The sequence below is a fragment of the Odocoileus virginianus genome, chromosome 4 (assembly GCF_023699985.2).
Source record: "Odocoileus virginianus isolate 20LAN1187 ecotype Illinois chromosome 4, Ovbor_1.2, whole genome shotgun sequence".
Lineage (NCBI taxonomy): Eukaryota > Metazoa > Chordata > Mammalia > Artiodactyla > Cervidae > Odocoileus > Odocoileus virginianus.
In genome coordinates this window covers 37,441,400-37,455,642 of record NC_069677.1, presented here as the reverse complement: position 1 = coordinate 37,455,642, position 14,243 = coordinate 37,441,400, and the positions used below count along the sequence as shown (strand labels likewise).

Genomic DNA, 14,243 nt, shown 5'->3' with positions numbered 1-14,243 from the left:
AGAGCAGGGTACAGCAGGTAAACAGCACATAGCCTCATATGGATATTTTTTGCTTTATAGATTTTGGTGGCTATGTGTCAACAACCTACTGTGTTAATTATCATTGAGCTTTTCCTCACAATTCCTCACCTTTCTTTCCCACATATCTCACAATACAGTACTATTATAAATTTTATTTGAAAATGAGAATTGTAACAATATCCAGTGTTTTACAGAATTGTGTAAATACTTGTTCACCAGGACATTTCTTTTCTATGTTGCTCCCTGCCCCTACTCTCTCCCCAGGAATTCATAATCGCCTCGAATTTGCATTTGTTTAGTTTCCTATGTGTTTGGCACTATTCTCTTTTCCTAAAGGTTCCAAATTATTCCTCATATGGCCAAACACATCAGAGAATATTTTAGTTCTGTTTTCCCCCAGAACCTTCTTTTTCTTGCTTCAGTCTGAACTGGTTGTTTCCTAGACCCTGGTGCTTGCCGTCACCTATGACTCATGCCCTGAGACTTAACTTTCATTCTCCCCTTTTGCTGAATTCCGTCTTTTGCTCTCAGTTTTTCCTCTCTTTCTCTCTCTTTTTGGCACAGTACACGTTCCTCTTGCTTCAGGAGAGAAGGTACAGAACAGGTAAATTTTTGAGTCTTGCATGTCTGGAAATATACTTAATTCTACTTTTACACTCAACTGATAGTACATCTGGGAACGGAATTCTAGGATGAAAATCATTTTCCCTTAGAATTTTGTAGGTGTTGTTCCACAGCATTTCAGCTTTCACAGCTGCTATTCAGATACGACATGCTTTTATGAATCCTGTTTCTTTGTATGTGACCTGTCTTTACTTTCTAGATGCTTTTATATGAACTGTTTATTTGCTAGTGTTCTTAAATTTCATGGTGAAAATTTAGAAATAAGAAAATGAATAATTTCATCAAAAATGGTTATGGTGAGTAACAAATTACTATGGTAATTAAATGCTATTGGATAAATAGAGCATAGCAATTTTTAAATGTATATATATTTTGAAAAGTTATATCCTTTGCAGCTATTTAAGTGTATGACGAAAAATTTTAGATGCCAACTAAAAAATTTTAAAACCACGAACTTACAGTTTTTCCTATTCTGTCCCTTGTACCATAACTATTTGTTTTTAAAGTTTAGTCTCATTATGAGAATGCAGGTGATTGAAGATAGGGACCATGTTTTCTAAGCTTTGTATCTTTTACAAAACTTTCATAAAGTGTTGTATTCATAGTAGTAGCTCAATTAAATATTTACTGAATTAAAGCATTTCTATTTTCATCAAAGGGAGTCCTTCATTCCTCTTCAACTGTTCTCACCTAGCCTACTGGTTAGTTTTTCCTACTAAACTGATAATCAAAACAACTGCTTGATGGAAATAAAATTTGGATTTAAAACACAACTCACATATTATCTTTAAAATGAGAACAGGAAAGATGCTGTGAGAAGGAAATGATTATATACAGTAAACCAATACCAATTTTCTTAAATGTGGTTGTTTTCTACATAAAATAAAGTAACACAACAATTGGAAATATATTTATTGACATCAAACTGCAGTGTATATACACTCATAACTAAAACCGTGCATTTTCATGATGATTCTTTCTAACGTGCACTCAACTAGAAAGCAGTAAAAACACCAGCAGATGGCTCAAGAGTGATCGGCAGTAAACCCTTTCTCCTCAGATCACTAATATACAATTGTAATGAAAAATTATATTTTTTCACACTTTACTTAACACCTTTCCTTAGGACACTGTAAGCACAAGATACCACCCAACATTGCTTTGTTTGCTATGTATACAATAATTAGCTAGCAACAAATATCTATGTACACTAGTTTATACACTTTAGTAATTATTTTTACACCTTTTTAGGTAATCTAATATTTTAAATGTTTTTAATTTTATTTCCATATTTATTTGACTGTGCCAGATCTTCGCTGTAGCACACAAGATCTTTGATCTTCGTTGCGGGACACAGAATCTTTTAGTTTCGGCATGTGGGATCTAGTTCCCTCATTCCTAGGGATGGAACCCAGGCCCCTGCATTGGGAGCACGGAGTCAGCCCCTGGACCACCAGAAAAGCTCTCATTTTTGCAGTTTTTGCATCTTATCAAGTAGACTTGGCCTTGTCCTGTGATTTAATCCTGTTGTTACATTTATATATGATACTTAGCATGTTACTTTGTACTTAGCATTATCCAAAGAAATAATACTACATATAGACCTCTTAAAAATAACTTAGGCAAAAGCAAATTTAAAAAATACAAGAAAAACTCTTACACCCTACTTAGAAATATCAAGTATGTGTTTAAGTATTAGACAGCCTAATATTCCTCCTAATTCTTACAATTCTTTTGTCATTGTAGGATTGTTGCTGGAAGTAAGAAAATATTGCATTTATTAAAATTTTTTTATTCAAAAGAAAAATATTGGAACTATCTTATATATGATAGTTCTGCGTCCTAACAGTATTGTCATGAATACTAACTTTAGGTAACATTTATTGAGTGCCCTCTTTGTACCAGGCACTCTGCTTAGCACTTTATGTTTAATCCTCACAGCTCTCTGAGGTAGGTATATTATTGAGTGCATTTTATTTACAAAGTCCTTTACATTGAGGCGATAGAAGGCAAGAAATGCAGATGATTTTCCTGCACTCCTCAACAGACTGAGCTCCTTGAGGCGAGGCACTCTCTTACTGTGTCTCAGCGGGCATGACAGTAATCCTGTAGAAGGGAGTGGGGAAGAGGAACTAGAGGTGGTCCCTGCCTTGGTGTCAGGACAGTGGACAATACTAGATGTAGCAGATGAGCGACCGGATCATGCTCCGAGCAAGTTAAGAGAAGATCACATTTGTAAAGATGTTCGACTATGAAAATGACTCCACAAAAATGATAGTGTACTATGAAAATTAAGCATTCAAACTCACATCTAATTTCCCTGGGATTAAATCTAATTAATTAGTGCCAATTTTATTATATATTATGATGAATATTGCTGAGAACCTAGGAGTTTTTATTATGTTAAGCTAGTTCCTTTGTTTTAGCATGAAGCTTTAACCGCTTGTTTCATCTGAATGTTTCTTTTCAACTCACTTGTATCTTTGCAAGGAAAAAATTATGAAAGGGAAACAATATATGCTATTTATATTTCTCTGAGGCAGAAAACTTCAGGGTCTGAATTTTGAGTATTTGTGGTCAGTCAGAAAAATTAATCAAAACTTAAAAGGGGTCTTGTGGGTTCTTTATTTAAACTCTAATTTGTTGTTTTTCAGTCACTAAGTTGTGTCTGACTCTTTGTGACCCCACGGACGATAGCCAACCAGGCTCCTCTGTCCATGGGGTTCTCTAGGCAAGAATACTGGAGGGGTAGCTATTTCTTTCTCTAGGGGATCTTCCTGACTCAGGGATTAAACCAGCATCTCCTGCATTGGCAGGCAGATTCTTTACCACTGAATCATCAGGGAAGTCCTAAACACTTACTACTTTATTCTACATGAGATCAGGAATAGCGATTTGAATAAATCACATCAATCACCTATACATATGTTAAATTTCTTTACTGGTGCAACTTTGGGCTTCTCAAAGGCCACCAGCATCCTGAAGAAGACAGGAGCCATGGGATGAGACATTTTCCTGGGATGAGGACTCCAAGTCCCTACTTTTTTTTTTTTTAAACTGAGTTCACAGTTTAGAAAAAAAGGTCTACCAAACTATTTAAGCTCACTGTGTGTCCTGTAACAGCTAAGGGAACATAGCTGATCCCAAATTGGCCAAGAAGAAACAAAAATCAAAGTGAGAAGAAATAATTTCATGTTGCTTGGAATGTCAAATTACATAAAGGTAAACAACTTTGGTCAAAGAAAAAAAAACAAAACCCCTCAAGTGTTCAGTATTTTTTTTCCACTCTTAAAAAGAACTTTTTTAAAAGTGCCTTTCTCTTCCATACATTAAAGCCAATGTAAAAAGGATTGATTCAGTGTTCCACTTTGTGAGGAAAAGAGCCTGGAGATATTTAAGCCTTTGGTATCCTTCAGAACTGTATTTCCACAGTTGCAAAATTGACTAAGTGAAAGTCTGTTTAATCATCTGTGTATTTCCAATTTGTCTACATAGGTAAAAGCACTTAGTGTTTGGCACATAAGTAGTGTACAATAAATGTTCGCAATCTAACGGAACAGCTTAGATAGCTCCATATACTGCCAAGGCAGAAAAGGAAACACCAAAAAGAATGATTGCTTTGTGTTTGGGAACTCAGTCTTTCCAGGAAAATTAAATAAGGATTTTGATCAAGGCTGAAATTCAATGTTTTTGAATTTTCAGGAGGTCACCCTCAGGATCTTCCAACCCTAGCTTTTCAACCTATTTTAAAACATAATAGTTCAGAAAATATTTTTTAACAAACAGAGCAATCTTTTACTTCCAATTTCCTACGTTAGACTGCTATATCTTATTTGAAGTTTGAGGAGATAAACAAATGTTTGATTTATTACTGTTTGACTGTATTTTATAACACAACTCAGAAAACCAGACTGTGGTCAATAAAAAAGCAGAACAAAATATAGCTCAAGGGATTGAGCCAGCAAGGAATTAGCACAAGTTTGTGATGGTTGTTTTAACTGATAACCCATGCTAAATGACCAGGCTTTTTAGTGTTTAATTTCACAAAAACCATTTGGTCTTCAAAGTAACAAAAAAATTTTTTTGGTACTAAATGTACTTACCAGTTAGTGTAACAAAATGAGCTAGATTTTTTGGTTTTCTTACAGTCTTACCACCCAACATAGAGTCTCTAAGTTAAAAGAAAAAATACTTTTTTGTAATATTTGATGATACTTCTGATCAGAGCCTATAAAGTCTCTATAAAAAATAACAGTATTTCAAGATACAGATATAAAATTCTCAAAAAAATGTCATTGAAAAAACACTGCTTTCTTCCTGTTATTGCTCATGTCCAAAAGTAGGTTAAATGGTTTCTGTAGGTCCGAGGAATTCCATTTCTACAGCAGGTTTCGGCGTTGCAGCTGAACCCCTCTTCTTTCGGAACTTTGCCGCAATTTCCTCAAAGGATTTTCCTTTGGTTTCTGGAACTTTAAAATATGTAAACAGAGTAAAGGCCAAGACCACACCAGCAAAAAGGAAAAACACATAAGGTCCACAGAAGTCCTGCAGAGAGAATAAACAGAATTCCAATTAGCAGCTGTTAAACCTTATCTTCTGTTCAGTAAGTTTGCACAGAATTAGGCTGCTTACCACAATGTACTGGAAACACAGGGCTATAATGAAATTGCCTGTCCAATTGCTGAACGCAGCTATTGCTAAAGCAGCAGGGCGTGGTCCTTGACTGAAAAACTCCGCCACCATGAACCAGGGGATGGGGCCTGGCCCAATTTCAAAAAAGGAGACGAAGAGGAAGATGGCTGTCATGCTCACGTAACTCATCCAAGGCAATTTATTCTGAGAAGAAAAGAAAAATAAAAGTGGAACTGGGATCACTGACTGCTTCTTCCTTTAGCCAAGTCCTTGTTGAGTTCAGAGGGGACATAGACCTCTTCCTGATGTGCTTATGTTCAATTAAGTATAAGTTATTCTAGTCGTAGACAAGGTGTTTTTTTTTTTTTCCTAGTCTGAGTCATCCTTAAATCGTTTGAGCTATAAGAAATCCTCTGGATTTGGATTTTCTCTGCCTCCTAGTCACTCTTTTCCTGTGGAAGAAGCAAAGCAAGGATCCAGTGACCTCTGCTTCTACCCATACCAAGATCGGTAGCAGGATGCGTGACACCCTGTAAAGTGGTAGAAAGGTCTAGGTACTTGTTCAAGGTCACACAAGCAGCCAAGTGGCAGAGTCAGGATTGAAGCCTGGTTATTATACACCCTGCATCTCTGGGTGACAAGCACCATTTACTTGCTGATGTTCAGTCTTTAAACCCTGGAGCTAATTCTCTTTTTCTTTACATTTCTCTCTTGTTTTATATGCTGTTCCTCTTGCTTTATTTCATCAAGTATGTCTCAGATGTTTAACTTGGGGCTCAGAAGTGCTATCATCGGGTAACCAGAAATCTCAGTGCAGGCACGGAACTCACCAAGAGCAGCAGTCCCACCGACATGAAGACGGCGCAAACAAACATTCCACTCATTCCAGTTAGGAACAGGGAGCGTCGCCCTGCCTTCTCCACCAGGAACACCTAGGGAAGTGTCAAAACGTTCTGGCTTTACACGTAAATAGTTTCTGCTGCCAAAGAGATCTTTTCCATTTATACCGCTGAAAAGGAGCCATTCTATTATCCCATTTTGCAGATGTGGAATTAAGGACAGAAGTGACTCTTGCCCAGAAAGGTAGAACTAGTCTCAGTGACCAGAGATGATGAACAGATACTGTCTTCCTTTTGTCACATCGATCTGAACAGGTCATTCTAGAGAAAGAGCCATAGCATTATCACCACCTGATGTTTATCACTCTGGGTGCAATAGTTCGAGACTGGACATCTTGGATGTCCAGTATTTCCTCTACCCTTAAAATATGAAGGGTCTACATAAAAATGACATTAATTTCCCTTATGATAACTATCCTAAGTTATAATTAGAAGCGTTTGGGCATTGCAGACTCCTGAAATGGTACAATTATTGATGTGTCAACCATCGTCACCCAACTTCCTTACTGCAAACAAAGTCAAATTGTGACCACTTAGGGGAGACAGAATTTGATCATCTTACCAAAGAGTCAGGTTGGTATTTGTTTGGTGAGCCTGAAAGTACTTGGTCTTGGTAATGAACTATCCACTTGGAAAGATAAGACTTTAAAGCAAAAGGTTAAAGTGCTTTTTTATCCTATTCTAGGAGACTCGGCATCAATTCCTTTGGGTCGGGATCTTTGCACTAATGGTTAAGATTTACAATTAGCAAGGACCAGAGTTTGCTGAATAGACTCTGGCTTGATTCTTGGAATACTGCCAAAGTTGGTGAGTCACACACACACAAAAATTACCTGTCATAATTTCTCACTTGGCTGTTCTCATAAATCTATCAGTAAATCAATAGCAATCCAATATTCTTAGTGCAGTGAGCTTTGGCTCTGAAAATATCTGAGAAACATTTCTTTTCACTTACAGTGAAAACCCCTTTCTTCTCAGGCTTTCAGATCACTCCAGAGTGGTAAGCAAGGAACCCCTATTTAATTGTTGAGAATGAAGTGGGAAAGACAAACCCTCCTCTAGTTCATAAAATTCCTCTCTATATTTTGACTGTCTCTATGTTATGACTTTTAAAGTTGATTTGATGACACCATGTCAAGCCGCCAAGGAAACTGGAGCAGTTCTTCGGCATAAAGGGCTTTCACTACGTCTGTTTCTTCTATTTCTGAACAAGTATTACTGATACATGCCTTGGAAATTGAGTCAGAGTCCCTTGGGGCCAGGTGAGCCCTGATACAGGGTGAGACTTGGTCAGGGCTTAGAGACCGGGATGCCTGACCTTAACTTCCATTTTCCCCACAGACAGCATGCAGCACTTAGATCCTCAATGCCTACTTGGAGGCGCTCTTTCTCCTCTAGACCCATGCTGTCTTTCAGTTCGCTTCATATTTCTTTCTGTTTTGTTTTCTCACTCAAGATTACAGGTTTCCATCTATTGGATCATTAGTGTAAAAAAAAAAAAAAAAAAAACAGAATATGGAACATCATTCAGCATCGAGTTTAGAAAGTCTCTCTCTCCCAATACTCATTCAGAAAAAAAAAAAGGATTATATTCCCTCCAAATTGTTGAAACATTCCTATGTTATCAGTACATATTCCTATTTGCACATCGTTATTTGAATGGATACATGGAATTCAGTAACATTGGCTGATTTTTGGCAAGAGAATCTGGATGATTGAGAGGTTATCCTTTTTGTATTTCTTTGAACTTTAAAACTTTTCAAAAATAAATATAATTAAAAGTGTTAAATATTATTTGTAGTCCTGGAGGGTTTATTAGATAGCTGATTAGAGTTGATTTTTTAAAATTATGTCACACCTGCAAAAATGTTCACAGAATAAAAGGATGAGTTCTGAAAAGGTATATTCAAAATAATCAGAACACTATTTTCGGAACAACTCCTCCCACTCCATGGAGTTGGTAGGGTTGGACGGGTGAACAACAATGGAATTCTATAGTAGTTTTCTTTTTAGGCATTCTTTGAGTTTGGATTCCCTGATCTTGATAACTTGATTCTTCACATAGCAAATCCCGTTACACATAAAATATTTTGATCACAATCTCTATATGAGAAAAATATGTTGAAGTGGGATTTGCAAAAATATTATCTCAGGAGACAAAGGAATGCAAATAGTTGCTAGGATTTCATCCCAGTACCAATCCTTTATTGATTTTAGAGCGGCCTTTTGGATTGAACAAGCATTAACTCTAAAGGCATAAGCACTGGTATTCCCTTATCATCTGTTCTTCCTTCTCTTTCCAAGGTCCAGTTCTGTTTAATGTGGTCTGGACAAACTTGCCTTTTGATCTAGGCAGCAAGGCTGTAATTATTGACCACTTAGGTAATAGTTAAAAGTCCATGTGTGGAGAATGAAAAACAAGTGACCCCATAAACTGTAGCCTGCCAGGCTCTTCTATCCATGGAATTCTCCAGGCAAGAATACTGGAGCGGGTTGCCATTTCCTTCTCCAGGGGAACTTCCCGATCCAGGAATTGAACCCAGATCTCCTGCACTGCAGGCAGATGTTTTTCAAACTTTGCTACATGAGAAGCCTCAGAGCTCTGCCCAATGGCCTAACATCATAAGAATCTGCTCAATCAGTTTAATTTTGCTAGAGGCTTAGATATCTAATCAAGAGGACAATGTCTATTAAAAAAAAATTTTTTTTCCCCTAAGATATCAGGATAAAAAATTTCAACCATGGAAGGACAGGAATCGAGGTGGAAGATCCAGTACCGATAGAAATGACAAGCTGTTTGCTAACATCAGGGGCTTCCCAGGTGGTGCTTCTCCGTTTCCCTGGTGGCTCAGACAGTATAGAATCTGCCCTCGATCGGGAAGTTCCCCCAGAGAAGGGAATGGCTATTTGCTCCAGTATTCTTGCCTGGAGAATCCCATGGACAGAGGAGCCTGGCAGGCTACAGTACTTGGGGTCGCAAAGAGTCGGACATGACTGAAGACTAACACTTTCACACTTTCTTTCCCAGATGGTGCAGTGGTAAAGAATCTGCTGCCAATGCAGGAGACGCAAGAGGGTTCAAACCCTGGGTCGGGAAGATTCCCCTGGAGTAGGGAATGGCAACCCGCTCCAGTATTCTTGCCTGAAAAAGTCCCAGAGGAGCCTAGTGGGCTACAGTCTGTGGGACTGCAAAGAGTCAGACACGACTGAGCATGCATACACACATTTGCTAATATTAAGGGACTTAAGTACAGAGCAAAGGAGAAAAAGCCTAGGTATTTACACAAAAATACCAAGTGTCTTGTCCCCAAGTGAGTTCCTGATTCACAAGTGAGTGACAAATGACATCTTTGGGAGATAGGGAGAACCATTGATCCATGTGTTCTGTTATGCATAATCTCGCTATAATGGTTGGTTATTCACATCTAGGACCCTTCCTGTGACTCACACGGTTCTATCTACATATCCAGTACATGCGGACAATAAATCACAGGTTGCTTTTATGTTACAAGGGTTTTTTTCTGGACTGAGGAACAAGCAGAATATTTATCTAGAGTATTTCACTTACAGAGACAGCAGTGAAAACTGTGTTGACAGCACCAACTCCAATGGTTGCATAAACAGGTTGGCTGATTCCAGCTGTCTGGAAAATGCTGGTTGAGTAGTAAAATATCTGAAAGATAAGAATAGTTTAGCTTTAATCAAGAAGCCTGGTGCTAAGGGTTTAATGCAAGAATTATTTTAGGTTGTTTATTTTTTGAGTGTTCCAATGGAACCAGAGTTCTGAGAGATCCCAAAAGGTTTTATCATCCCTCTTCTTCCAGAAAAAGAGAAATCACAATCTTCCTTTAGTGTGTAAAACTTCCAATCATTTAAAATCTCCTTATATTCAGCTGAAAACTCTACATCTGCATCTAACTTTTTTCAGTTTTAAAACTTTTTCTTAAAGTTAAAATACATGCAAAAATGTACACATATCCTTTAAGTGTAGAGTTCAATTAATTTTCACAAACCAAACACACCTGTATAATCTAGATAAAAAATAAATCATTTCCTGCCTTCCGGAAGCCCCCTAAATGTCACCCTTTCTTCAAAGGAAACTCTTTCAACTTCAACCATTGTAGATAAATTTTGCCTAGTCTTGTACTTGATATAAGCGGAACTGCTCGATGTATATTTTATACCTGGCATCAACATTACCTGTGCGAGAATCATCCACACTGTTGCATTAGCAGGCTGTTTATTATCATTGCCATTTAGCATATTACTATAGTAATATACCACAATTTAGTTACCCATTCTACTATATAGTCACCCATTCTACTATTGATGTTTATTTAGGTAGTTATCATCCCTGGGTCGGGAAGATCCTCTGGAGAAGGAAATGGCAGCCCACTCCAGTACTCTTGCCTGGAAAATCCCATGGACATAACAGCGTGGTAGGCTATAGTCCATGGAGTCGCAAAGAGTCGGGTACGACTGAGCGACTTCACTATCACTATCACTATCATAAGAGCGATTATGAAGAGTGCTTCTATGAACATTCTATTCTAGTCAAGCCTTTTGGTAAAATACATACACATTTACACCTAGGAATATAATTGTTGGATCATAGTGTATATGTGTTCTCAGCTTCGATTGATACCATCAAATAGTTTTCCAAAGAAGTTGTGTCAATTTGCACTCTTACCAGTGAAAAGGCAGAGGAACCAGAGCTCAAATCGCCGAACATCCATTGGATCATAAAAAAAGCAACAGAGTTCTAGAAAAACATCTACTTCTGCTTTATTGACTATGCCAAAGCCTTTGACTGTGTGCATCACAACAAACTGTGGAAAATTCTGAAAGAGATGGGAATACCAGACCACCTGACCTGCCTCCTGAGAAATCTTTATGCAGGTTAAGAAGAAACAGTCAGAACTGGACATGGAACAACCGACTGGTTTCAAATCAGGAAAGGAGTACATCAAGGCTATATATTGTCACCCTGCTTATTTAATTTATATGCAGAGTACATCATGAGAAATGCTGGACTGGATGAAGCACAAACTGGAATCAAGATTGCTGGGGGAAATGTCAACAACCTCAGATGACACCACCCTTATGGCAGAAAGTGAAGAAGAACTAAAGAGCCTCTTGATGAAAGTGAAAGAGGAGAGTGAAAAAGTTGGCTTAAAGCGCAACGTTGAGAAAACTAAGATCATGGCATCTGGTCCCATCACTTCATGGCAAATAGATGGGGAAATGGTGGAAACAGTGACAGACTATTTTTTTGTGCTCCTAAATCACTGCAGATGGTAACTGTAGCCATGAAATTAAAAGATACTTGCTCCTTGAAAGAAAAGTTATGACCAACCTGGACAGCATATTAAAAAGCAGAGACATTACTTTGCCAACAAAGGTCTATCTAGTCAAAGCTATGGTTTTTCTGGTAGTCATGTATGGATGTGAGAGTTGGATTACAAAGAAAACTGAGCACTGAAGAATTGATGCTTTTGAACTGTGGTGTTGGAGAAAACTCTTGAGAATCTCTTGGACTGCTAGGAGATCCAACCAGTCCATCCTAAAGGAAATCAGTCCTTAATATTCATTGCAAGGACTGATGCTGAAGATGAAATTCCAATACTTTGGCCACCTGATGGGAAGAACTGACTCATTTGAAAAGACCCTGATGCTGGGAAAGATTGAAGGCAGGGAGGAGAAGGGGAAAATAGAGGGTGAGATGGTTGGATGGCATCACCAACTCCATGGACATGAGTTTGAGTAAGCTCCAGGAGTTGGTGATGGACAGGGAGGCCTGGCGTGCTGCAGTCCATGGGGTCGCAAAGAGTCGGACACGACTGAGCAACTTTGAACTGAACTGAACCAATGTGTTTAAGAATTTTGGTTTTCATTGCACTTAATCCAAAATTTTCCACTCATGTCAGTACAAATGGAGAAATCTGATTCACAACCTCTTTAATAGCCTTTATTATTTAGTTATGTCTTTATGTGTATAACAGTCATTTTTTTTGTTGTGTCATCCTCTGTCATTCCTTTCGTATAGCCTCGTCCTGCAGACAGGGCTGATGCAGGAGGACTGTTCAGACTGTGTTCAGTGAGGAATGGATTACTCACTGTACACTGTACTACCCATAAGCCTCTGGTTCAACATTTCCTGGATGCCTCTAAGCCAGGCACTGGGATGGAAGCTAAAAGGGACACTCAGAGAGATTAAGTGTTGTGCTCTTGGATACACAGCAGAGCTGAGAGAGAGCTCAGAAAGATTTGGTCTCTGAGACCCAAAGTTATAAAGAATTAAGAGATTAAAAAATCAACATCAAGGGTCCTTAAAGGAGGATAGAGGCTAGAGCAGAGCATTCACCATGTGGAATGAGGCTCAGGTCTCCTTTTGCTTCACCTCAGGGGAAATACTATCTTTGCTTCCTCTAGGTCTCTGCCCATCCATCAGTCACCCCCACAGTGTCTGTGAATCTGGAGTGGACTCACTGTAGAAGCCCAAATCACATTTTTAACAGCACTGAATAGGGATAAGTGGTTTTTAAAATCTAATTTCTTAACCAATGCTTAATTCCTTTCTTCTAGTAACTAACTGTCAGTAAGACAATTTTAGTCTGTATAATACAAAGATTTCAAAACCTAAGAGCTAGCTAGTTTAGTACTCAGTATGTTTTTCAGTCATGTCTTTTCTATTACCCTCACTCACCAATATCGTATCAGTTCCTTCTATTGTTTATTTTGTGTGCTATCTTCCCAAACAGTGAAAATTTCTTGGATGGCAGGAAACTTCTTTGCACCAGGCTATCTGCTATACTTCGTTTAAATAGATGGCAGGAACCATGAGTCCTTCTGCCTAGATTTTCTGAAATCCTAAATTTGATACTCAACTCTAGAAGCCCCTGGTAATTCAGTCTTCTTGGTATATTTATTCTCCTTTGCCCTCTTCTGTATTTATTATGACTTGCCTTTTAATCTTCATCTTAATTGACATGCAGACCACTGATCACTGACATCTTTTAAAAACTGTAAGGTAATTTTAGAAAGCAGACAAGGCAAGATAAAATTAATGCTCATTCAAGATAATTGTGATGTCAGCATTTTAACAAGTCCTTTAGTTATTTAAACTTAAACTCCTGTCCTCATCTGTCTTAATTCACTTTGCTCTTAAGAGTGAGGGAGGGTCTTAAACTTACCGCATTGATTCCAGAGAATTGCTGAGCCAAATGCAGCATCAGTGCCACTAGAATAGGCTGTCGGTAGCTGGAACTGGTGAAGAGCTGAATTATGGAGACCTTCTTTTCATTTGATCCTTCTTCCCTCTCTTTTCTCATCTCAGAGATGTCTTTGGTGACATCATCACTTCCTCTGAGTCTTTTCAAGCCTGTCCCCCAAAATGATCAGGTTGACACAACTCAGGTCAATTGTTATGCTAATGAAAGAACTACAGTTCTGCATAACCCATTCTATTACCTAATAGAATGGGTGTTGGAAATCCTTTCTTGTTAAACCCTGTCTTTTTATTTTTTAAGAAAGCAAAACATTTGGCTTCATCTTATTGCTCATTATCATAGAAGCATAATGTAGGAAAGGTCTGTTAGAAGTCTCTGAGTTCAATACACTGCATGTGGATTTTCTATTTGGGCTGTGTGAATGCTTATGGTTGCAAAATGACATGTACCAGTCATATTAAGTGATCGTGCATATTCTTACATACAATCACTGACTTCATTTGAAAAGCATTTGTACCAATTTCATGAGTATCCATTCATGTGCACTGTTTCTCATTAACTGATAATTCCAAAACAATAGGAAGAAAGGAAAACCACCATAGACTTACTTTTCTTTGCTTTGGCTTCCTCATCCAGCTTGATGTAAAGGTATCTGGGGCTTTCTGGACAGAAGAAGAGCAGCAGACATTGGAGAATGGCTGGCACAGCAGACAAACCAAGCAGGATGTGCCATAGCTCGTGATTGCCCAGGATAAAGTCAAGGCCAACGATCTGAAAAGGCAGGGAGGAAGCATAGCAACTACATGTCACTTCGGATCTGCCTTCTGAAACAATTTGT

General features: G+C 38.2%; 1 protein-coding gene across 2 annotated transcripts in view; it reads right to left on the bottom strand.

Annotated features, from left to right (window-relative positions):
- Positions 1–1,540: 1,540 nt before the first annotated feature.
- SLC2A2 (solute carrier family 2 member 2) overlaps positions 1,541–14,243 on the bottom strand; it is a 34,387-nt gene continuing 21,684 nt past the window's right edge. The window contains exons 6-11 of one of the 2 annotated variants that reach the window (XM_020898839.2): positions 14,014–14,176; positions 13,370–13,557; positions 9,745–9,849; positions 6,108–6,209; positions 5,278–5,481; positions 1,541–5,190 (exon numbers count right to left, since the gene is read on the bottom strand). In XM_020898839.2, the coding sequence (XP_020754498.2) occupies positions 4,990–5,190; positions 5,278–5,481; positions 6,108–6,209; positions 9,745–9,849; positions 13,370–13,557; positions 14,014–14,176 (963 nt within the window). In that variant the 3' untranslated portion in view covers positions 1,541–4,989. The remainder of the gene's footprint in view (positions 5,191–5,277; positions 5,482–6,107; positions 6,210–9,744; positions 9,850–13,369; positions 13,558–14,013; positions 14,177–14,243) is intronic. The other variant, XM_070466428.1, reaches the window with a different exon arrangement.